Raw genomic sequence first — 25633 nt, 5'->3', positions numbered from 1 at the left:
AAGCAGCCATTGTTCTCCATGGAGCATAGCCACCACTCCATGGAGTAACCATTGTTCTCCTAGGAGTCATTATACCGTAGCAAGTAGCACCTCCGACTATAGGTAGTAGGGGGTTTAGTATAGGAATACCTCAGTTGTTTCTATAGCCTCTCGGGCAGCGGCTGAGGTATGTTACATTACATTTATTAGAGATCACCTTAAACTAACATCTATTGTAGTTTCACTTAGGTAAATAATAGAGCCGTTTCTATAGCCTCTCGGGCAGCGGCTGAGTTTCACTTAGTTTTATTAGTAACGAGACTATCACATTTCACGAGGCAACAATTCTCCTCAACCTCATGCAGCTTTTTGTTCGGTTATCCGGATAAGGCTTCTGTGACATCTCCGTTACAGCGCAACCTGTGACAGTTATTCGCCTGTCACGCATTGACATATTGACATGCCTGGGAACACCAGATTCTCATCGTCATCCCAGTTTCGTATCCTTGAATTTTTAGCACATCAGCAATGACAAGTCTTTCCCTGGAAAAAATCTCGTCCAATAAACATCACGGGGGTGAGTTGACGAAATACAAGTTCAAGGTGCGTATTCGAATCAATTAATTGTCTGAGAAACTGCGCTGTTTAGTTCCTCGATTTTGACGCAATCTCTACTGCAGTCTGTCGCGCTCGGAGGAACTTGGGCACAGTTCAATCTCTTCACTCCCGCGAATGCTGCGCAAGGAAAAGTGCCTCTCCTGGTATATCTCGCAGGCTTGACGTGCACCGAAGATAATGGGTCTGTTGCATTAAGCATCGCGATAACTCAACTAATGCTCTAGCAGAGCCCAGAAAGGAGGATTCATGAGAGATGCTGCAGCAGAGGGAATCGCTCTCCTTTTCCCAGATACCTCTCCGCGGGGTGCTGAGGTTGAAGGAGAAGATTCTGACTGGGACTTTGGGACAGGCGAGTCCACTTCTGCTGACGATAACAGTCAAACGTGCAAACATCATGCCAGGCGCCGGTTTTTACCTGAATGCAACAAATCCAAAATACTCTACACATTACAATATGCTCAACCATGTCATGTTTGAGCTTCCTCGAGTCATCGGAACTGCTGGGTTCCCCATTGTGCGGCTGAAAATTTCAATGAATCTTGTCAGACCTTTTAAAATCATTAACTATGTAGGACTTAAAGCGTCAATCAGTCTTCGGACATTCTATGGGAGGTCACGGCGCGCTGACTTTTTATTTATCCTCACTTTTACACTCCAAACAATATCGTTCCGCCTCAGCATTTTCTCCCATATGCAACCCTACAAAATCTCCTTGGGGTGACAAAGCATTCAAAGGTTATCTACAGAATGGAGTCGAGGAAGCGATGGATCGGTATGACGCAACAAAGTTAATAGCGAAAACCAAAGAACCAGTGCATATTTTGATTGATTATGTACGATGGTCCATTAGGTACTTGCCCAGAACAGTAACCTTATTCATTATGAACAGGGAACCGGTGATAATTTTCTGGATCAGCTTCATCCTGCTGCCTTCCTCAAGGCTGCCAGAGACGCTGGTCACGACGAGGTGCAAGTACGAGTCAGAAGCCACGATGGGTATGACCATAGCTACTACTTCGTGAGTACGAATGTTTTCAAAGCATTTTTTTTGCTCTGAATTGAGTATCAGATTTCCACATTTGCGTCAGATCATGTTCATTGTAAGAATTACCACTACCTCTAAAACACGTGGGATTCTTATGTCTTCTCCATCAAGTCCATGCCAACTTCCTCAAAGCTTAATTAACATTTCATAAAGCTATTGAATTATATCAGTTGATAGTAACTTTGTATTATGTGAGTACGCAAAGGATAATGGACGTCCTGCAAGGGACTAGTTTTATCCGAATGACAGCCCGCCTTTAGTGTCAACGAGGTCCAGCCCGTGGCTCTGCCACTGGTACGATGTTTTTGTGATATAATAAATAATAATAATAATAATATCACTGTTAAGTGATCAAAATGTTAAGTAAACTTATGCTGTTCGTGATGTATGTTAAGTCTTTGAATCCTATGATGCATGTTTGACTTGCAGTTCTGTCGTTGAATGTCCTTATAAGCCTGCCCTAAACTTGTGCACAGTATACTGAATTCAAGCAGATAGTTCATTGAACCTTTACAAACATCAACATATATTGTAACGCAAAAAGTCTGGTATTACATTGATAAATTGATGAGAAATAAAAAAAGAGACTCCAGAAATGGTAAAGGATGAAAATATGATCTGAGAATAAAACACTTTAGTAAAAAGGGTGAGAATTGGGGAAAAATCTACTTGCCAGTCACAGATAAAGCCAGTCAGAATTTCGGGATACACCACATTGACGGCACGTCTGTCATTTGAACCATGTGGAAATAGCACTTTTATTCTCTCTCCTGAAGTGCAGCGAGACAATGCAACGTAAAGTTGCTCATGTGAAAACACTGGAACACATAAATCCAGCCCAACCTGTGTCAATAATGGCTGTTAATTTTTGTAATGCAAAATGTGCAAATTCTCGACAACAATTTGTTTTGTGTGTAGGGCCAGACCATTTCCCCACATAGTAGGAAAAGAGATTTGTTTGTTTGGTTGAGTTGTGTCATGTCGTGCCACAGGCGTGAGTTTTGGTGTCCACTATATCGCGTTTTGTAGTAAAAATGATTAAGCACGAGAATTTTTAATGTGGCTACAATTTTCACTACAATTGTTGCCCTCTACTGCTAACCAAAAACCACGCGAGCAAAACTAAGCAAAAAAATGTGCTCCCACGTGTGCTGCACGCGACTTTTGGGACCACCGTCCCCTTCGTTATAGATGAACAACAGGTGGTGCCACAGCCGAGCGGCGCTGACGGACGATTGGCAGGGTGGCATCACACTCGAGATTGAGGAGATTTTTTAGCCTTGTCCGAACTAAGGGTGGCGCACAGGCGAGTCAAAAAAGGCAAAAAGGCAAAATTCAGGCAAGTTCTTCTGGCCAAGGTGTGCTCACACTCCGCAGACATATTCTACTTATACAAAGATTCACTCAAATTGCATGTATGAACTTTCTCACTCCTTACAGTCAGACTACAAATACCATACAAAAAAGATAGAGGAAATTTCGGAAATGGGACCCCAGGAGTGACTAAATAAGCATAACTAGGGAAGTCAGTGTTTGCCACCCTTATCCTAACATCCCCTTGATTCAAGATCTAATCTTGTAGCTAATACTCAATCCTCTACAAAGCAGAAGTGTTATCTTGGGTTTAACCCAGGTGAAATGAGTGTATAATTTTCAAAATTTACTTGGATATTTTATTGTTTTACAAAATCTGTCATGTAAAATGCCTAAAATCATAGCGCAAATATGTACTTCTTGCTTCATTTGTTCAGTCATACTAAGATAAAATTTCATTCCCATTCTGGAAAATAAGTCATGTCAAGGCCAATAATATGTGTTGCCCACTTGTTGCCTGCTGATAGCCGCTTCTCACCCACTTGTCGCCCACTGATTGCCTGGTAATCACACATGCAGTTTACAACATCAGTGCATACAGTATAATTTGCAGTAGTCTATTTATGCCCAATATTATATGCTGTCAGCACCATGACCTTTGGAGTTGTTGGAGTTTGGAGTTTGGAGGTGCACTGTGAGAGTGGAACAGAGTATGAGGTTGGGAGTTGGCTTAGCTTGTGCACTAGACCGTTCCACAGACCATATTCCCTAACTCAATTCAGTGAACAAGGGGAGAGTAGAAGATGAAAGTAGAAGAGGAGTAAAGGGACCAGAATGTTAGAGAATATAATCCATACATAGACTTCTTTGATTACTAAGGTACACAGCCACCTCAAATAGAAACACCGGAACATATATTCAACTGCTTCAGCTTTATGCAAGCAGTTGAACTGTGAGTAATACTTTATAGAACAACCTCCACAGTATCTTATTGATGATTTTATAGTACATTATAATTGTCTAGGTACATAATACCAAAACTTGAGCTTTATGCAAGCAGTTGAACTTACATTATAATTGTCTAGATCTCTTGCCAGCTCACAGGTTATGAGTCCCGCTATAGCTTCTCACCAGTCTACCCAAGTTAACTTGTCAGGCATCTATGCAGTACCTAAACTAGCCAAAGATGCCTCAAACTGGTCACTATGGAAATTACAGACTATAATGTCCATCTCAGCAAGAGGCTTACTCCGTCATCTATATGGATAAGTAGAAGCTCCTACACCACTTCCCTGAAGCACCAATGTCACCCAAATTCTTGCCTATGATGGCACAACTGCTGCATCAGAGATGTTGATAAAAGAAAATGAGAAAACCAATGATGTATTCTCAAGGGAAGAAACCATACTGCAGCAACTCTTTGCTACAGTCCCAGAACATGTACACTTCCAAATCAAAGACATACCTACCGCTGCTAAAGCCTGGGACAAAGTATGCAAAATTTATGAGGACAAATGCAAAATTGCACAAGTGGACACATTTAGACAATGACAGGAGTTACACTGCAAAGAAGATGACAATGTCATAGATTATCTACTCCAAATGATCAAACTATGAGACCAACTGTAAAAAATAGGATCACCTATCAAAGACAAAAGCTTCTCCACAATGATATTAACATCAATGCCCTCATCCTACCGGGACATGCTCTCATCAATAACTTGAGCAGACCATGTTTCAAAGAACCCATTAACCCCATACAAACTCATGTCACATATCTGTGAAGAGGTTGAATTCCGAGCTATAGAAAAATCATCAGAGTTAGCATTGAAAGCATGAGAAAAGACAGGAAAGCTAAAGTTTGAAAAACAAATAAAACATGCTTCAATCCAAACTGCCTCCAAGAGAGTCATACAATACAAAAATGATGGTGAGAAGGAGGAGGAAAGGAAGGCCAAGGTCCTAATAGAAGAAAAGATGTGAAAAATCCTATGTGGCTCAAAAACAAGATGTTGAACAAATCTATGCATTCACATCTTTCAAGACCACATACTCTGCAGCCACCAATAATCCAAACACCCCCACCACTAACATAATACTTGACTCTGGTGCCGCATTGCATTTTTGTCCCGGAAAAGACAAGTTCAAATCCATCGAAAAAATCCATCCTTGATCCATTAGTATTGCAGATGGACATGACCTGAAAGCACTAGGAAAAGGAGATATTGAGATTAAACTACCAAATGGGAATAAACACACAAAAATCACCCTTGAAGATGCTCTATAAGTACAGTGACTCCAAAAACCGTTGCGATGTTTGGCCTAAACACGGTGCACGAAGCACACCACTAACAGGCATGGGAATGTCACTTGACTTTGGTGGGGTTGACAACATTACTCGGTCTTGGCTACAAAATGATTCCTGGGTCATGTGATTTGGCCCAGCGGTTGTGGAAACATGTCCATTTCAAAACAGCAATACCATTGCAACAGTTTTTTCACTTTTGGTATCAAGGGAGATATCTAGGGAATATCAGTACTTGGTATAGCCTCCTTTTGCCTTGAGCACTGCTTGAATCCTCCTAGGCATGCTTTCAATTAAGTTGCGACATTCTGCAACTGCTATCTTCTCCCACTCCACTTGAATCCTCTTTCACAACTCCTCCATCCCATTAGGAGGGTGTTCATACTCTGCAAGCCTCCTCTTGAGACAACCCCACCCATGTTTAATAGGATTAATGTCAGGAGACTGTGCAGGCCACACCATAGTTCTAAATTTCTGATCATTTAGCCACTCCTTGACCTTTTTGCAGGTATGCTTGGGGTCATTATTTTGCTGAAAGATGATGTCAAGAGGATTGGAATCATAATACTGCAGGGTGTTTATAAGTTAGCCTGGGAGGCGCAGGTACAAGTTGAGGACCATATGGATGATGTGACAGTACTAACGGCATGAAGCTTAGTCTTTAATCACTTTTTATCATCAGCAACCGGGAGATGCCAGTACACCGGGATTGTCTCTCCAAAACAGAGTGGTATGACATGTTGGCAAGCATAGGAGACTACAATAAGGTCATTCTGGAGCTCAGGCAGGTTTTTGCTTCAAGTTTGATAGTGGTACTATTGCTACATTTAGTGGGAAGTTGCTGAATTATGGGGTTTTGTCCTGCAATGGCAAGAGAATATGTTTTGCATATTACATGAGAGAGTATAAACATACAATGTGTGGGATGGTCAGTACCTTCACATGATCAGAACTGTCTTGATCTGGGTACATTACTGCTACAAGTTTGTAGCTATCTGTAGTAGCTTGCTCAATGAAAAAAGTGAAACCCAGGCACACTGCAGTTAGATACCGGGAGTAAGTAGAAGCCCGGGAATTTTGTATTACTACAAAGCACGGGGAGTATTAGAATGAGTGTTGTAGTTGAGTTCCAGAGCGGTAAGAGTATGGGAGTGGAAATCCACTGGGTGGAGTTCTCCATCCAGAGTTGAGTTGGAAAGGATGGCAGCAATGGTGTAGTCCAAAGCATCAGTTTCTACAATTAGATGGGTGTCTGGAACCCAGTGCGAGAGAACCAGAGCAACTGTGAAGGCATTTTTTAATGCTTCCAAGGATTTCTATAACAATCCACATCCTATACCAAGCTAATGGAGGTATAGGTTGTCAATCTTAGCAGGTAGTTTTAAACTAAATGGTATTAAGAAGAAATCAAAAGCTAAAGTATGTACATGCAGGTATGACTACTTATATATGTAATGACACATGTCAGCCTTGAGGCGCTGACTTATAAACATGATGTAGAGGCATGGTGCTTTGTAAGTAATCATGTGACCGTAAGTCACATGATGAGATAAGATAATAGATAAGATCAAATGATTAAATAAGGAGAGATAAGGTGTTCAACTTGGTCATTGGTGATAAAGGGAGTTATCAGTATCTGAAGGACATAATTGTGACATTACCCTCCCTTAAGACTTTTGTCTTGAAAGGTTGGTTTGAGTTTCCCGTTTTCCCAATTGAAAAGCTTACAATTGTATAATGGTTTGGTGAGGTTTTCAAATAGTTGATACTGTAATGTGAAGTTTATGCATCGAGGTGCACTTGGAAAATGATCATGGAAATCTTTGACTAATTCTGGAGCATTTTTACATGAGATTCCGGTTCCCATGTGCATTCTTCTTTGCCGTATCCTTCCCAATGTACTAGATACTCTAACTTGCCACATTTGATTTGTGAGTCAAGTATTTTCTCTACTACATACTTTTTTTGTCCATCTACTTCAGCAGAAGTTGGGGGTTTCAGTTTTTTTTGTCCTGAAAATGTAGATTCTTTATAGGGATGTAAAAGATTTCATTGAAGACCGGATATATGTTTTTTCCATTTTCCAGGCAGTTTGAGCTTGTATGCTGCCAGACTGGTTTTTTTTTGATGACATGTGGTCTGTGTCATTTGTCATCTAAATTTTTTGATGGCCAATCTGCTGTAATATGTTCAGCTTCTACAGAGACTTTATCCCCTGGTTAATACTCAATGCTTTCTTTTTTGTTTTTGTCATACAATCTTTTCATAATCTCAGCTGCCTGTGCTAATGATTTTTCCGCTTCTTTTCTTGTCTCCTTTATTCTTTCTACAAACTCTTCTGCACTTTCACTCTTTACTTCTGCCTTTTTTCCTGTTTCTACTTTCGGACATTGACTGTTATTGAGATAAAATGGACAATAACTTGTTACTGAGTGTTTTTTGTTGTTATAAAAGAGAATTCTGCCAATGGTAACCATTCCACCCAGTCATCTTGTTTGTGGTTGACAAAAATTTGGAGATATTGTTCTATCTTCTGATTAATCCTTTTGGTCTGTCTGTCTGTCTGGGGATAATATGCACTTGCTGAGAGCTAACAGGGACAGAACTAGAGTCCAGTATGAGTAACTATATTATCAGAAAGTACAGAATGTGTACAGTACCTAGAGTCCAGTATGAGTAACTAAAGAATAGGAATACTGGACTCTGCAATACTAGTCCGAAGTTTTGTAAACAAAGGTAAACAAATCAGCCACAAAGGCAAAATTATAGAATGCTCAGTGAATACTGAACAATAGAGCAAAAAAAATAAAGAGGAAAGTGATTTAGAAAGAAGGGAAAATAGATAGCACAACTAGGTGTAGAATCACCAAAACTAACACTTACTGTGAATGACCCCACATAGCCGACTCCCCATTGTTATGAATGCAAGCCACTCAGTATCTAGTAGAGGTGGCCAAGACATGGTTTTTATAGTGACCACTGCACCAGCCTCTGCAATTGATGAAAACAGACAGGTTAGCACATTCAAATTGGCCAACAACACAAACCAACAAACCTATGTAACAGAATGCACTTGAGGCAGCCACAAAATCATTGCATGGCCTAAATGGGCAAACACTCCTTGAACTGGGAGATGAGCAGCAATTCCAACAATCTTTGGGGCATAAAACTACAAAGAAAAGGTGCAGTTCAAAAAAGCAACAAAATATTGCAGGTACAGTCATTAATACTATATATTAGCACTTTCTGACATCTCTGCATCAGGGAGGCAATGGGTGAGATGCAATGGAAGGCTGGAAAGGTGTGGTCAATAGGTAAGATTTGAAGGCAGACACAAATATTCCTAAAAGGGAGGTTGTGGTAGTGATTTGGTCAACAAATATAATTTTACTTACAAAATATTGTCCTGTAATGCATCTTGAATTTGCTAGATTATGTGTGCATTTAGGCCCTTGATTGGTAAGGTAACAATTCTGAGTCTTGGTTCTTATAGGTTTCTGCAAGAAGGTGAGTTTCTCTCCACCTAGAGTATGCCCATAAGCAAGGCCTACTTACCTAAGGACATCAGGAGTTGGGCCTGCATCAGCATGTCCGGTATAGCGTGTCCAGTATAACAAAGTGAGGACCTGTGCAAAGGTTGTTGTCAGCCTGTAATCAGGGTCAATGGTGATGTTACAAATAGTGTGATACCTGATTTGTGATAAAATAAGGAAATTAGCATCCAAAACTACAAGGCTATAGGCCCGCACTGAAATTATTTTGGCTTGGAGTTTAGGAATGGAGAGTGACAGCATGCTAAGATAATTGTACATACCTCGTGTTACACTAGTATTCCTCCAACTCAAAATGACTATTCCATTTTGATTCTTCAATGACTGATATCTTGAAGTCCATTAGATTGGCTGACCACATTGAGTAATAATCTGACCATGCAAGAATTGGTGGATAGGCTATGAGTGAGAGGTTTGTTTTATCAGCGGCTGAGAATCAGAGCTTATAAACCTGAGATTGCAAACATGCTACTCACCACAATATTTCCATGTAGCAATCAGCTGCCATATCCAATTCTGAGAGTGCAAGGGAGGCAAACTTGAACCCACAAATCAGGCGAGTGCATGAGAATGCTCTGGTAGAGAGCCCACACAAGCATCTGTGAGTGGTCAAGTTGTGGTTGCTGGCAGGCGTGGCATACTCAGGATTGATTATTACCTCATTTAGCCATGTTTGCCACCCAAGCACAAGCCATGGTAGGCATTTCTGTTACACTGTCCACCCTTTTGTCAATATTTGAGCTCTCTTGGACTCATGCAAATAAGTGAGGATTAATCTGAAGAAGAGCTTTTAGCTGTGTAAATAGTATACAGTCATAATCACACTACAGCTTAATGGTTCTTGACAGAGAGCGTCGAGAAAATGAAGCTTTCGACATTTTTCTCAACATGATACCAGGTTTCAGAGTTCAGCTCACCAGCACAATGTCTGAACATGACATTGAGACTATGGCTGATTTGGTGAGTTACACAGTCTCTGTTTCATCTGATAATAGTCAAGTCAGATTCAAAGGGCTGCTCTGGTGCTTGAACAGATAACACAAAGGCCCTCAAGGGTACAATTATTGATTGGATCACACCAAAAGACCAGCATCTTGACCCTCCACTGCACCGTAACATTAAATCTACAAGAGGTTTCAACCATCCACGTACTGGTCGGCTGCTATGTCCAGCAGGCCTCAATTGGGATGATCCAGAGTGAGTGCTTCTGACATTAATCTCAAGCTAATTATATTCACATGATAGACTAGTATTCAAGCAAAACTGAAGACTGGTGAAATCCAAGTCACCAGCAACCAATGGCCCATATTTATTTATGCTAACTTTACCTACGACTATGGTAACCCATGGCAAGGTCTTCTCCATAGCAACCTTCTTGTTCAGGTAAGTAAAAATTTGCAATCAGCTGGTGAAATTGATGTTGTTATTAATTCAGGCTTACAAACACATATCCTTGTTGCCATCTTCTGTTGATTCAAGCACAGAGTTTCGTGCTACACGGTCTTCAAATACTTGCTTGCATGGCATGTCCCGGGTGACCCACTGCTCTATCTTATACATTGCTACCCAAGTAAGTTCTGCACACAGTCTAATCTACAATCTAACCTTTTTTTAGGTTTGTTTTGCCTTATTATCACAATCTGTGTTCTCCCGCACCGGCACAGTCACAGATTTAGAGGGTTTCTTCAACACCATTATGGAGTCGCTTCAAGACACTAATGACATTGAGGAAACCAATGATCTTCTTGCCTGGTGGGACCTGTGAGTTGTTTTTTTTTGCTTGACATCCAAGTTTCTCACTTAATAATTGACAGTAAAATATTCCCTTTGTCTCTACGATAACAAAGGTTGCCGGCCAAAAACAGTGCACTTGCAAAGATTAGGGAGAAATGTGCCGTAATGAAGCTGGCCACAAACTTGTAGGTTCTCTCATTGTGTCTTGTAATTGTATATATGTATGTGTATGCCGTACTGCTGACTTGGAGTGAATAACATAATATTTTCTCTTGCATAGTCCTGTCCCAGGAGTGATACTGTTCCTTGTAATAGATTCCAATTGATAACAGTACAACACATCTTGTCTTTGCTGGCAATTTGATATATTTTATCAGGCATTATAAACCCATGTCATTGAGATATGTATGAAATGTCTCACCCTTCGGTAGAATACAGATGTGGTTACTAAGGTGTTGTAAGTAAGTGTCGTCAAAATACTACTGATAGTATTATATGAGTGTTTATATATTTGATGATTTAATGCCAGTCTGACATACATGCTGGCCGACATAAACTATAGCTAGCAATATACCTACAGATAGACCTTATAACCAACAATCAGAATTATAAATCTTACAAAGGATTATTGGTCTGATTTTGTTGACAGAAACATGAAACTCTATCTAGCTATATAAGAGCTTAAAATTGTGTCCATCAGACTGATATTTATGATAGTCCTTGTATGTATTACAAGATTTTATAAAGCTTGTCTCCACTCCTCCCAATTTCTTGATGTATATGTGATTATTTCAATGATACCCACACCATAAGAATTATGACAAGTGTATAGTACCTGACAATGACTATTGCCTTCCTGTCAGGCTGACAACTCCTAATCTGATTTGGATTTTCCATTATATCACCTGTATGATCTGATACAGGTGGACAAGTTTGGGAGCACATTACAAACTCTGTCTGGTCATATCATTTTCTCACAATTTTCTTGATGTAGTAATACCACTAGCACTGGCCTGGCACCTACTAGTTGAAAATCTAGGACCCTGAGTCTGTGGTTTGGACTTACTGCAAGTATTGAATCTAAGTTCTGGAAAATGCGGTAACTAGTATCCAAGTTATAGCAACGATCACTAGGAGCTTTCCAATGGTGTATGGTATCTCTGGGTGTCACATTAGTATTAGCTTGAAGATGGCACAATTTTGAATTGAATAAAACTTTGCTCACTGGCACAGCCACTAGATGCAAGGTATCTGATGTTTGAAAGTTTAGACTTGCTTACTACAAAAATGGGATACACATGCTGGTTTGAGGTATATACAGTAAGTTCTGTCAGTGTAAACATACTAGTAGTAATAACTTAATTTAAAAACCTGAACTGTGAACTTGGCTTCACCAGTGCTCACTTCTATGCCCAGTGTTGGTAGGTTGGACATGTTGCTGCACTGCCTGCTAGCCTGAATAGTATAGCTTACACTACTTTAATTTGAACTTTAATAAAAATAAATTTCCAAAATACTGAAGTCAGCATTCCACTGGTATACTGCTGAAAACAAGCTCGTTTAAGTTTACTCCCACTGTCATATCCTTGGGAAGTCCCAGACTGATAGGGATAATACCAGGGACACAGCGGATAACACTTGTGACAACTAGGATATCCCTTGGGATGTCCAAGACTGATAGGGGCATTCCCTAGGATAACACTTGAGAAGACAGCAATATCCCTTGGGAAGTCTTGGGCAGATATTCATACCCTCAGAGATTACAATTGGGAAGATAAGGGTATTCCTTGCCATAACATTTGAGAAGATAGGGACATCCATTGGAACAACAGTTGGGAATATAGAGACACCCTCAGGGATAACACTTACAATATATAGGGAGTTCATAACCTATAGTCACATTCCCTGCAATAAGACTTAGCACACCAAGAGTATAGGTGATATGTCACACAAGGTAGCCCCAGCCAGATGAGATAGATATTCAATTCAATCATCATATATGTGATTAATGCTTGGCTTCTGATATTAGACTCACCTACCAGATAGATATTATTAAGAACAAAGCTTAAAGGAAGTGTTTAGCCACTTGCTGAGAGCAATCAGGGACTAGAAACTAGAGTCTAATTTGAGTAACTAGAGAATAAAAAGCATTGGACTCTGCAGTACTGTCCGAAGTTTTGTAAATAAAGGTAAACAAAGGAGCCACAGAGGCAAAATAATAGAGAACACAATTAATACTGAATGATAGAGGGATAAATAGAGAAAAGAATGAAAATATGTAGGTAGCACAAAGGTACAGAATAAACCAAAACTAACACTCCCCCCTGATGCTGCACCTCCCAAGCATCAGCTCCCCCCTGATCTAATCAGTCCCATCATTTGCCTAAACACTTTGACTTTAGGCTTGGCAAGAGCCTTGGTCAACAAGTTTGCAGGCATTCCAGCAGTGGAAACAAAGGTAGGAGCAATCTGGCCAGAGTCAATAACATCTCTCAACCAGTGCCATCGTAAATCGGGGTGTTTCATGTGACCATGGTGCTCAGGATTCTTGGATACAGAGATGGCAGATTGGTTATCAATATAAAGGGTGGAAGGAGAGGTGATAGAATAGCCCATTTTCTGCAACAGATTTTACATCCAGCAAATCTTTTTCCCAGCTTCAACAGCAGCAATATATTCTGCTTCAGTGGTGGATAGAGCAACAATGTTCTGAAGCTTGAAGCTCCAGGAAACAGCACCAGATCCTATCTTGACAATATATGCACCAGTAGAATGACCAGAGTCCTTGTCACCACCATGATCAGCATCAGAGAAAGCGGTGAAGAGTTCAGTGGAATTAGCATCAGGACCAAGGACAAGGAAATGATCAAGGGTGCCTTGCAAGTAACAAAACAAGTGCTTCACAGCGCTCCAGTGAGTGAGACCAGGACTGAAATTGAATCTGGCAAGGACTTTAACATTGTAGGCAATGTTAGGACAAGTAGTAGTGGCCAAATACATTAGAGCACCAACAGCAGCAAGGTAGGAAATGTCCTTCATCACAGCAGCATCATTGGATGTCTTGGGAGAAATGTCCTTGATGAGGCACAAACTAGGATCTATGGGAGTAGACATAGGCTTGCATTTCTTCATGCCAAAGTGCTCCAGAATATCCAAAGTGTACTGAAGTTGGGACAAAGATATAGTGTGATTGCTGAGTTCTCTGGTGATGGATATGCCAAGCAGGTAGGAAGTAGGGCCAAGATCACAAAGTTTGAAATGCTGGGAGAGATCCTTGACAGCTTTGTCAAGTGCAAAAGTAGAAGTGGATGCCAGTGTCATGTCATCAACAAAGACAGGCAGGATAATGTGCACATCAGCTCTATTAAAGACATAGATGGCAGAGTCTGAGTAGGTGCATTTGAATCTGAGTTGTTCAAGCACAGTGTGCATCTTCTGGTTCCACATTCTGCCTCCCTGCTTTGTCCCATAGATGGCCTTGTCTAGCTGGCAAACAAGATTGTGAGGGCTCAGATGGAATGCCTCTGGCTGGTGCATGTAGACCTTGACATCCATAACTCCATTAAGGAATGCATGGGAAATGTCAATGAAGTGCAAATGAATGTTGTGGATGGCTGCAATAGCTAGAACAACTCTGATAGATGATATGCAGACAGTGGGTGCAAATATTTTGAGGAAATCAAAGCCAGGACGCTCATTATAGCCTTTGGCCACATATCTGGCGTTGTAGCGCTCAACAGAGCCATCTGAGTTGTGCTTGATCTTGAAGACCCATTTGCCACCAATAGTCTTTTCTCTGGGAGGTAGTCCCACTAATGACCAGGTACCATTGCACTTGTGAGCTTGGAGCTCTTCCATGGCTGCCTCTCTCCACTTATCAGTATCTGGGTGCCTCACAGTGTCTGCAAATGACCTAGGTTCAGCAGAATCACCAAATTGTGCCATTTCATCCCCAGATGCCTTAATCAATCACTACTGTCACTGTCAATAGCAGGAGTAGGTTCTCTGTGTTGAAGCCACCATGGTCTAGGTGGTTTCCTAGCCCTTACAGGGTGTTTAAGTGCAATAGGCAAGTCAGGAGAAGGTGAGTGATGAAAAGGGTGATCTGGAAGTCCAGCAGGTTGATAATAAAACTAAGTGAAACTCAGCCGCTGCCCAAGAGGCTATAGAAACGACTTTATTATTTACCTAAGTGAAACTACAATAGATGTTAGTTTAAGGTGATCTCTAATAAATGTAATGTAACATACCTCAGCCGCTGCCCGAGAGGCTATAGAAACAACTGAGGTATTCCTATACTAAACCCCCTACTACTTATAGTCGGAGGTGCTACTCGCTACAGTATAATGACTCCTAGGAGAACAATGGTTACTCCATGGAGTGGTGGCTATGCTCCATGGAGAACAATGGCTGCTTCAGCAGAGACCGGGTTTATCCGGTTTTGTCAGTTAATTTGCATATGGTTTTGCATCAAGGTCCAAATCAAGCCCATTATCAGGTAAATGCTGAGGTTGCTGAAGTACAGCTGGTGGGCCAATATCTCCCTCAAGACAAGCACGGTTCACAGACAGAACCAGGAGAAGCCTTGCATTCCAATGTTAGCCCAGTAACCAGATCTCTCTTTATCAGTCTCTTCATATCAGCATGATGGTGGTGAGCCAATCTGCAATGCCAAAGCATCAAATCAAGTGGTATAGTTGCAGTAAAATGTCCCAATTCAATGCAAGCAGCAGTAGATCCATCAAGGAGTGCTGCATTGTTGTCATTGATGGTTGCAGTAAACAGAAGAGTGTCGTCATGCATAAAGGATATGAAATGAGACAAAATGGTGACATTGAAACCACTTGACAAGGTAAATACAAGACTAAGAGGATATTGTTTTGAAGATCTGGTACATGGTGCACTCTAGAGAATCCTACAGCCCTTGAAAGTTTGCCATTTATCACAGGATTGAGCACCACAATATCAACACCAGCTGAATAGACGATAGTATGATCAGCCAGTTTGATTGGCACACAATATGGGGTATAGTGGTGAACCCAATGACAATGAGGTGCCATGTGAGAAGTGGTGCCTGTGTCTGCATTTTAATCAACATCAGCATCAAGTTGGAGAGGGCAGTGAGGATCAGAGCATTGAATAGAGCAAAGAGTTTCCTTTCCAGCTGATTCAGTGACCACAGTAGAGGAATTGGCATTGTTGGGCAGAGATTTGGGCTGCTGAGAGTTATTCTGAGCATTGCTAGAGCCTACCTGAGCATTATTGCAATGCCTGTAGCAATTCTGAGCACCCTCCACCGCCTACTTGCAACTGGCAATGTATCTGTGGCATTTATCCTGGTTATGACCAAGTAAACCACAGAAGTCACACTGAATATGAGTAGAGGTAGTGGACGCATCTAATAAAATAATTCAGTGGTACCAAACACATATGTGCATACACTTACATCGCTAATGAGACCCTGAAGCTTGTGTTTTTTCTTCTTCTTTCCAATTAAGTTGGCAAGGTAAGGTGTGTGATCCATTATGTAGTCATACACATACTGATGACATTTGTGTGTGTTGTCAACTCTGTAAATTGCTAAAATATATGCATATATCCACATAGGAATAACTTACACCTTTTCCAAAACTTTATTTTGTGCCCTCACTAATCTCTCATCCTCTAGATTATCTTCATTTTCTTCAGCTCGGACAGCTTCCTCCTCAAGTAGGAAGCATATATTCATGACTTCATTGATGTTGCTGAACATGTCTAACCCACGAGGAATCCAGTGTGCGACCTGCAGGCACTCCTCTTGTGGAGTTAAGACCCTACAACATGATTTTGGCTTCCTGCCATATTCAGATAGCCATTAGTGTAACCATTCTTGGATATGGATGACTCAGACATCTCACCTTTTTGTGTCTCTAGCTGTTTTCTTCGAGCTCTTGATGAGGCTACATATTCTATTGATTAACTCAAGGTCAGTTTGATTCAAGCATGTATCACAGAACTTGCCTTCGTTTTTTAGAACTCTGTCCACTTGATCCTTCAGGCATATTCATTACTTCTCTACCACGCTTACTGTTGGTCTTGCTACTTGCAGGTAAAGTCTTGATCTGTGCTGATTCTGATTCTGAACCACTGTTACTGGTGGAGTCTGAGTCTGTAGAACTGGACTTAATGGTGTTTCTTGGTTGTTTAGGCATGGTGGTAGTGTGAGTTGAAAGATTCAGCTTCATTTATTTCAGATGAAAGGTAAATTGTTTCCGGGCCATCCTTGCCTTTGATCAATTTGTCATGCTCAGTCAAAAGGCCTTGACTCCTATTGTTGCTGTCGACACTCATCAACACATACCATCATCTATCATTCATCTGATCAGGTCTATCAAAACACGAAGAAGTCATAAACTTTATCATTCAACCTTAAGTATGTTTCTCACAGCTCTCACATGCTATTTCATTGCTCATATAATTCTACACACAATTTCATCCCCATTACAGTGTATGGCTCAATACAACTGCTTAGGCTGTGATGCCACCTTCGAGACCCAAAAACAGCTCTCAGCACATACAGGCCAGTGTGCTGATAGTCTATTGTTTACTCACAACATATTCCAGCAAAAATGGAAGCCAGACAGGGAAAAAAATGAGGGTAAAGTGAAGAGAGCCTGCTGTTGCTCTCCAGTGACAGATCATGCTGATTCTGTCGACACTGAGGCCAACCTGCAACCAAATGAGCAAGACGCTGTGGTGATAGATCAGGATACCATACATGCTAATGCTGATGGAGCTCCGTCTCCCCTTGTGGTGGTATCCCAGCGCTCAGGCCGCTGTATACAGATGCCAATTCCGTGATTTTCTCCCAGGTGACGCAAGTCATCTTGCACATATGCCCCTCACTGCTCATCAACAACTTGCTCATAATCCCAAGCTCACTCCCCCACCACAGCTCCCAGATATTCCTGAATTAGAAGTGCATGATGTGGACAACAACAACTCTGTCATTTGCTACACTACAAAACCCAACACTATGGGTTTATATCATGTCTATCCGACATGTCCTACACTGGTACCCATAGATACACTAGATGATGTCTGTGATGCCCCAACTCTGCATCAAGCCAGTCAACCAGCTCTGCCTCCAGTACTGTCATGTGTGCCTAGGTCTGCTGCAGAAACTGATGACGTTTTTTCTGCATTTACCAATCCAACTTGCGGTCTTCTCATGGCTTGGCAGCACTCTGGAACTACCATGAAATCTGGTGCAGAGCTCAATCGTTTGTTGCATTTCATTCAACATCCACTATTTGATCAAAAGGACATGGACGGCTTCTGTTACAATTGACATACCAGCACCTACTTACGCTTCACTTTTGTACTTCTACTTTTATTTTCCAAGTCACATGACCAGTCATGTGACCATTTACTTTACTTTACATTTTCGGACTTTTTCATAGTCACATGACCAGTCATGTGACACATCACCTGACCAGTGTCTAGACTCATCATGTGACCGGTCACATGCTAAACATCGGACTTTGAACTTTATTTACAACTGTACAGTACCTCATGTATTTTAGTATATATACAGGAGCAATACATGGGGAAAGACTCAGCGAGTCCTCCTGTTGTCTAGCACAACTAACTCACTGCAGCCTAAGGGGTAACCACTCCCCATCATCTTCTTTATAGTGTGTTCCTGTGTGCGCCAGAGTAAATAACTCTTGGTTGTTACAGCTTCTCTAGTCATTGTGAAGAGGCTTTGATGGATAAGTATCTATAAGCAAATGAAAATCCCTTTTCTGAGGCACAGGGATGGCGAGAATCAACCATTAAAATAACCCTACCCAAGGAAAAGAAGAAAGTGGCTGAATCTGCCACTCCTACTATGTCTATTGGAGTAATATACCACCGTGATCTTACTGATGTTATCACCTCCGCATTCAAAGACAGTGGTTCATTGTCTTTCAACATGACACCATTTACTCAGCGCTGGGACATGTCTGATGGCAAGGTAGTAGACATATTCTCTGAGGCTTACACCTCTGCAGATTTTCTTGAGGCACATGAAGAAGTGAATGCATTACCAAGGAATCCAGATGACATCCTTGAACAGGTTGTTGCATCTTTGATGCTTTGGTCTGACTCGACACATCTCACAAATTTTGGTGACACATCAATGTGGCCATTTTACCCTTTTGTTGATAATCACTCCAAATACACTCAAGGAAAACCGACAGCAAATACCTGTTATTATATGGCATATATTCCAAATGCAAGTTAATATCTATTTTACCACATTTTTTCCTATTGATCTGCACCACATATAGCTACCTGACAATTTCCAAGGTCAATATACAAAGAGCCATGGTGAACCAGCAACTAAAGAAACTTACACTCACTGCAAATGTGAGCTGTTCCAAGCAGTGTGGGCACTTTTGTTGGACGCAAAATTCATGGATGCATACTGTAATGGAATCATCATCCAATGTGCAGATGGTATTGTTCATAAAGTCTTCCCTAGGTTTTTTAGCTACTCGGCCGATTATCCTGAGAAGTAAGGTTTGCTATCAAGATCAAAAACCATACTAATCATCTTTTTAGGGTGCTCCTTGCAGGCATCAAGTTTCTCGGAAAATGTCCTTGTCCTAGGTGTTTGGTCAAGAAACAAGATTTAGCAAAGATGGGGATGAAGCGGGATATGAGACAACGTGTGAAAAAGATACGGGTTGACAATGAAGATCACTGGAGACGCATTAAATTTGCATGGCAGTTGATGTTTGAAAAGGGGGTGTCAGTTGGCGGAAAGAGAGTGAATGCACAGCTAGATAAGTGGTCATATGTGTCTACCAACTATTCAAGCCCTCAATGAACGGTAGGTAACAGAATCACTATCAGTTACAATGTGTAATAATTGGAACATGCTTAGTTATTGTGCTGTGTCAACATTTGGACATGGAACAATTCGGAAATTTAACAAGAATGTGTCAGCTATGAAGAGGCTTGCTGCTCGTGATTTTGAAGATTTATTGCAGGTAAGAGATTTTTAAATTTGGTGGTGCTACCTATGACACTCCTCTAGTGTGCCATTCCAAAAATCTCCTTTCAGCACCCCATAATGCACATATCCTCAACCTTTTATTTGACCTGGTAACCTGGCATGCATATGCAAAACTTCATTTGCATACTTCGGATACACTCAATTTATTTGACTTGGCCACAATCTTGCTGAGTCAATCAATGCGGAAATTCATCAAGGTTACTTGCAGCTACTATGATACAAAGGAGCTTCCTCAAGAGACAAGCATCAGGAACCGTTGTGTGGCTGCATTAGCTTCAAAACAGGATACAGCACCAACCAGGGATGGGTCATCTGGATCAAAACAAAAAAAATTAAACCTTACAACTTACAAATACCATGCCCTCGCAGATTATCCAAATACAATTCGGCAAAAGGGTACTACAGACAACTACAACACTCAGACGGTAAAATCAGGCTATTGAATATTTTCTGTGGCTAACCTTCTATTAGGGAGAGTTACAGCATCGATACCTAAAACGACACTATCCAAGGACTTCAAAAAATATTAAAAAAACTACCACAGCTTCTATGAGTAAGCTTGAGTCAAGAGGGCAGCTTGTGAGTAGGATCATTGATAGTTTGGCTGTCAGCAAGGCTCTGGACACCACAGACAAGGCTAACAAACAGAAAAAACGACTATGTACTTCTCCCTCTGACCACTATCACATTGCAAAATCTTCACGAAGGCCTGTGGATCTCACATCTTGGTTGAGTTCACTTTCAGGTGACCCAGCTATAACAGTAAGTTGTTGTTAACTGAAAGGATTCTAATAACTAACTGTGGCATTTGTTGCACAGGACTTTGTACCCAAGCTGAAGGACCACATACTTGCAAGGTTACAAGGGCTTCAGTATACAGGCGACCCACCCATTTTTACAGATCAAGACCGAGATTCCATTGTTTTTTCTAGCAATATAATGTTTAAACACAGTGTCCTACGGGTAAACTACACGACTTATGATCTGCGTTGAGAACAAGACTCTATCAATCCACACACTCGAGCCAACGCCATTGTTTTGTCTCACAAAACTGATGAAAATCAACACCCATATTGGTATGCTCATGTGATCCGCATATTTCACTTGATGGTATGTGATTACAGTGTTGGCTCAAATTTTGGTGAACCCCAACGGATGGATGTCCTATTTGTGCATTGGTTTGGACGGGACACAACAAGAGCAGTAGGCGTTTCTGCACGTCAACTCTACCAAGTCAGATTTTTAGCGAATGATGACACAGAGTCATTCAATTTTTTGGACCCAAACCACGTCATCCAAGGGGTCCATTTGATTCCAGCATTCGCATATGGACACACAGATGAATACTTGGGACCCTCCTTTGTCCACTCTGAGGAAGATTCAGATTTAGACTGGCTGGAACAACCAAGAGTTAGTTACTCTGGCGCACACAAGAACACATTATAAAGGTAGTGATGAGGGAGTGGCTACCCCTTAAGCTGCAGAGAGTTTGTTGGTATACAACAGGAGGACTCGCTGAGGAGTCTCCTTGATCTATTGGTGTATTTATACTAATACAGAGTGTTTGTACCTATATACTGTACAGTTGATAAAAGCAGTGGCTGATGATGTCAGAGGGCGCAGCCCGTGTGACCAGCTCCACTGCATGAGAGAGTTTGTGTCTAAAAGAAGAATAAAGGCAGCACTGCGCGAGAAGGTGGAGTTAGAACGAAAAGGAAAGTGCCGCATGGCACGGAGTGTGAACTATAGTAACAAGGTTAAAGCGGAGAATGAAAATTAAAGGAAAGGTCCGAACATTGTGTTATCATAACACTGGCGGTATTTTGACGTGAACATGTGAGCATGGTCAAATTTTCTTTGAGTAATGCTATCTACTAAATATGTACATAGGTTTGTCGATTGGGACATGTTCATGCATTTCCGAGGAGGTGGGTTGGGACATGAAGTGCCGAGAGAGTGGGACAGCTATCTACAATCAGACTGTCAAGCTGTGCAGGAAGAGAACGAGACCTTTGATGTTGAGAAAGAGGAAGGAGACGAACGTGGAATTGAAAGCAATGGTAGTGAGGAGGAGGAGGAGGAAGAGGGAGAAGAGTGAGAAGAAGAGGAGAGAGATAATGAGAATGACAACAATAGAGTGGTACAGGACAAGGGAGAAGAGCTGGATGACGAAATATACGAGAGGGAAAGCTATGGTGCACTCTAACAAAGGCACCAAATTTATTTTGCATACAATGATGTATTTTTGACGGGGTGGGGCATCCCTTTTACTGTATAGCTATTTATAATATATACGGACACTAGCAAACCAATGTTTAGATATACTAGCAGTTGTTTCGAAGATACACACAATGTTCCAATATCACTTCGACATTGCTCATGCTCGCTGCTATCTGTTGTCCCCTACTAACGCTCGCTGTATGACCGACCATCATCAGCACTTACATATGTCATACTGACGCTCATCATATGCTGAGTCAGCCAACGTGTCTGTTGTACTATGTCATGGTTCTGCAATTTTGGTGATGCACTACTATCGTTGGACAATAGGTGCAATTGGTCTGGGGAGAAGTTGAATAACTCACCAGTCGTTGAGCTTTAGACTGTCGGAACTTGACCAGTAGATATAATTTTTAGTTTTCTAGCTGCCTATGTAGAAAAATAAGCAAGAACTTGAAGCATTGGAGCAGCGGAACAAAACCGAAAAGACGACACATGTTTTGGAATGGTTCTGCAATTTCTGGTCACACTGGGTCACAGCGGCACTCACAGACCAAATCAGGCGGAGCTTACAAGTTAAATTCCGCCAGCTCACACCAAGTCCTGACGCTGGTGGTATGTGCGGTACGTACCGAAGCGGAGCTAGCGGTCCTTGATTGATTATCTTGGTGTGTGATTGCCTGTTTCGGTCGCCTAGTCACGACTCCATCATTGTTTTCGTTTCTCCAGACGCTTTAAGGCCCCAATCAGCTCAGTAAGTATCTGGCATTGTAGGGGCCTACCTATTGACGTTTTCTAGAAAGATATCGCAATATTCCCAGCACGAGATCTGGTCAAATCTGGCCATCTTTCCCTCAAAATTCACACTTCTGGAGTTCAAGAGCATAGTGTCAGGTCTGTCGTTGTTGTTACAGATAAGCTATTCACTAAATTCTTTCACAATTATATTCTCTATACTATATTCTACATCTGACAATTTTCTAGCTACCTGTACAGTGATCGTTGAGCCTCTGGAGGCCCAAGTGCATATCTCTTACCGGTTGCATCCGGTGTCCAACGATAGTATCTTGCAAACGCGCTCGTTTTGAAACGGAGGCTGCCGAACGGGCCCAAAGTTTACTGTTTTCAAAGGTTTCTTTTCGCTGGTGATAGGACGCTTGTTCAGTGACCAATATAAGTGTATCAGTGTATTCTATGACTTCATCAAAGATTACCAATGCAACTTCTTTGGATCTTCTATGTATTATTCTTCCCTAATTCTTCTAATATGCCGACGAACTCTCCTGGATCCAGAATCTCTGTACCACCGTATGTCACCCTTTTCCCTGCCTTTTCAGCCCATTCTGCTAAATTACCATACTCTACGTATCCTGCGCCGCCGATAACAAAGACCACGCCTTCAGAGTATGCCATACGTTTCGCTCGACTCGAACCGTCCGGTCCACCGGACATTCCATCATTAGCGTGTCGTGGCGCACGCGGATCAAGGAAAATATATTCATCAGTTTCTTGCAGAGATTGATTGGATGCCGACGAAGAATCCATTAAAGCCTCAGTCACTCTCGTGACAGGGAATAGCTTATTGGCAGGCAAAAAGTTCTTCACTCCTGATATAAGGTTCTCTAGGCCTCCTTCTTTCAGACGGTCAGTGAGCTATCTAGCAGTGTCAGGACATACATTATGTTACTGAAAGATATTGCCCACCCTGTTTCCGAGAGCACTGAATCCTCTGAATAACTCTCCTTGCCCTCCTCCCAGCACGGGTGTCGAGGCGCCACCCGTGGTCGCTGACATGGTCATGCGAGAAATTTCCCTAGTTCGTCTGACGTATTCAAATGCAGCAACATCAGCTCCGGCACCTTTCAATTCTTTTTCAAGTTCAGTGATGTCGTCCTTGGAGATGGTACCGTGTGAAGACAGGTAGAATACCAAAACAAGACGTAGTTTATCTTGGGGAGCCGGGGCACCATCTGGACGTTTGGCGCGCAATAGCTCGAGGATTGACGCAACATTCTAGATGGAGTTGTCAGCGTTTGATATCAAATACTATCCCGAGTTCGCCTTACTTGCTTGTTGATAGCTTCCTCTACACTGAAAAGCTCATCTAGACCTCTGCTTTTAATCTGCTCTAACAAGGCAGTGGCGATATTCATATGAGTATCGAGAGTCGCTTTCCGTGCCGTCAACTCTGGTAACTGCGTGATGGCGGTCTTTAGGTGAGCAGCGTTGTTTGAAACATCCCTGTAAGAAGGTTAAGAGAACATCACTTCAAATAAGTTGATTTCTTTACAACTGTGAAATATCGTTGACATCACTGATACCCGTTGAGCGGGTAATCTCGGCGGCGTCCTGCTTGTATTTGTTCAACTCGGTGTCGATTTCCTCCGCAACTTGTGGAAATGGATTGGCCGCATTTCTGGACCAAAAGAAATCCCTAGAGTCGAGATCGTAAGATCGTTTCTGAGGTTGAGCGATAATTACTCGATTCAGCTTTATCCCGAGGCAATCAGAAACGAGGGCCTGGTAGGTCCACCCGTGCGAAACCATCGATACCAGATCAACATTTCTGTCCAGGATAAGAAGAACTGTTCACAGAAAGCACAGAGATCAACTAAACTGAGATGAGAAATCAGACTGTGCCTCACGTGGTCGTTGTAGACTCGATAACGCAGTTGCATCTTGAGAGAATAATGAATTTGTCGAGTGCGAACGGGAAGCCATGAGAATAGCGTCTCGAATTTTCTGTTCAACCTTCTTTGCAACCATCTCTGCTGCATTTCCCTTTGGCGCACGAATTATTGGCACATGACCTGAGCATTAATTTGTCATTAGAACTAAGTGTAAGGCAGGAACAAAGTTTGAACAAAGTCCTTACCCAGTGTGACAACAGCACTGAAAAGACCACTTGCAATTCTTTCAGTCTCTTCCTCGATCTGCTGTTCCGTAGATAATGGAGAGTTGAGATATTTGTAAGAAGAATGAAGTTTAGGTGGAGGATGGGAAGACCCCAAGTTATTTGGAGAAGCCCGTGGAAAAGGTGACAAAAGGGAAAATAACGATGGAGACGGTGCGACGAAGGATAGGTATTGATCCAAGACCTATTTCCATGTTTTTATTAGGCCTTAAAGCTACGAAATTTGACATCAAGCTTACTCGTTCTACTAAATCACCGGTACCTTCTCTCGCAACCATAACAGCAAGTTCTTCCAAGCGTGCCCGGGGAAGAGGCTCCACAAAATTGAGATAGAATGATTCATATAAACACTTCCCGATATCTTCTGCTATCCTTTGAACATTGTCAAGAGTTGGGGAAACGAAATAAATAGCAGGGACATCGGGAAATGGTGGGCGCTGCGAGTGTAGTTGACTGAAAATGTAAAGACATCAAATGCTACGCTCGTCGAAGCACAGGGATGGTTCACATACATATGTAGAGTGACGCCAACATCACGCAAGTCCTGAACCCGCAGCACAGTTGCAAGCACATCCTTCGTTTGCTGGTCTAGAACCAATACCTTCCATACTGGAAGCCCAGATGACGGCAACTTCAAGCCTGCGACTGCGTTCTCAGACAATTGTGGACCGTCAATTGTGGGATCAGTCAAGTTACTGAGATTGAGTAAGGAAAGTAAAGCAGTTGTCTGCATTTGCTGTAATGTGGGTGGATTCATACTCTAGTGTACAAAATTAGTACTGTGAGTGATAGGAAGTACAGTGAAAACCCACATATTTTACACCAACACTCGTCATCCTGTACAATAATTACCTGGGTTGCTAACTATTCTCGGTGATAACAATTATCGTTGTGGGATACGTTCCCT

At 41.8% G+C, this 25633-nt stretch overlaps 7 protein-coding genes across 7 annotated transcripts; 4 read left to right on the top strand and 3 right to left on the bottom strand.

Moving 5' to 3' along the window:
* Positions 1-462: 462 nt before the first annotated feature.
* Positions 463-1884, top strand: SERLADRAFT_454554 (carbohydrate esterase family 1 protein; the record flags this gene model as incomplete). Its single annotated transcript, XM_007312057.1, has 7 exons — positions 463-582; positions 660-778; positions 825-946; positions 999-1111; positions 1170-1430; positions 1487-1615; positions 1686-1884. 7 exons carry the CDS (start codon positions 508-510, stop codon positions 1791-1793), a joined length of 927 nt encoding a protein of 308 aa, XP_007312119.1.
* Positions 1885-9736: 7852 nt separating this feature from the next.
* Positions 9737-10654, top strand: SERLADRAFT_431714 (uncharacterized protein; the record flags this gene model as incomplete). Its single annotated transcript, XM_007312056.1, has 6 exons — positions 9737-9772; positions 9858-10009; positions 10063-10195; positions 10248-10382; positions 10428-10573; positions 10627-10654. The coding sequence occupies 6 exons, from the start codon at positions 9737-9739 to the stop codon at positions 10652-10654; spliced, it is 630 nt and encodes a 209-aa protein (XP_007312118.1).
* A 4437-nt stretch (positions 10655-15091) lies between these two features.
* Positions 15092-15409, bottom strand: SERLADRAFT_344388 (uncharacterized protein; the record flags this gene model as incomplete). Its single annotated transcript, XM_007312055.1, has 1 exon — positions 15092-15409. A coding segment is annotated over one exon (318 nt), but the record flags the coding sequence as incomplete, so codon positions are not given.
* A 751-nt stretch (positions 15410-16160) lies between these two features.
* SERLADRAFT_404501 (uncharacterized protein) lies at positions 16161-16737 on the bottom strand (the record flags this gene model as incomplete). The annotated part of the gene is made up of 3 exons (XM_007312054.1): positions 16161-16300; positions 16444-16485; positions 16614-16737. 3 exons carry the CDS (start codon positions 16735-16737, stop codon positions 16161-16163), a joined length of 306 nt encoding a protein of 101 aa, XP_007312116.1.
* A 683-nt stretch (positions 16738-17420) lies between these two features.
* Positions 17421-17876, top strand: SERLADRAFT_431712 (uncharacterized protein; the record flags this gene model as incomplete). Its single annotated transcript, XM_007312053.1, has 1 exon — positions 17421-17876. One exon carries the CDS (start codon positions 17421-17423, stop codon positions 17874-17876), a length of 456 nt encoding a protein of 151 aa, XP_007312115.1.
* Positions 17877-18419: 543 nt separating this feature from the next.
* SERLADRAFT_412306 (uncharacterized protein) lies at positions 18420-22900 on the top strand (the record flags this gene model as incomplete). The annotated part of the gene is made up of 15 exons (XM_007312052.1): positions 18420-18647; positions 18862-19088; positions 19136-19324; positions 19461-19566; positions 19790-20017; positions 20064-20145; positions 20338-20354; positions 20412-20449; positions 20717-20854; positions 21483-21686; positions 22143-22179; positions 22250-22436; positions 22542-22566; positions 22616-22706; positions 22797-22900. The coding sequence occupies 14 exons, from the start codon at positions 18420-18422 to the stop codon at positions 22698-22700; spliced, it is 1791 nt and encodes a 596-aa protein (XP_007312114.1).
* A 48-nt stretch (positions 22901-22948) lies between these two features.
* Positions 22949-25633, bottom strand: SERLADRAFT_444300 (uncharacterized protein; the record flags this gene model as incomplete). The annotated part of the gene is made up of 9 exons (XM_007312051.1): positions 22949-23465; positions 23517-23825; positions 23879-24053; positions 24103-24397; positions 24458-24622; positions 24688-24910; positions 24966-25179; positions 25239-25486; positions 25539-25633. The coding sequence occupies 9 exons, from the start codon at positions 25560-25562 to the stop codon at positions 23049-23051; spliced, it is 2070 nt and encodes a 689-aa protein (XP_007312113.1).

This window comes from Serpula lacrymans (genome assembly GCF_000218685.1).
Source record: "Serpula lacrymans var. lacrymans S7.9 unplaced genomic scaffold SERLAscaffold_1, whole genome shotgun sequence".
Taxonomy (NCBI): domain Eukaryota; kingdom Fungi; phylum Basidiomycota; class Agaricomycetes; order Boletales; family Serpulaceae; genus Serpula; species Serpula lacrymans.
This window is presented reverse-complemented; position numbering and strand designations above follow the sequence as displayed.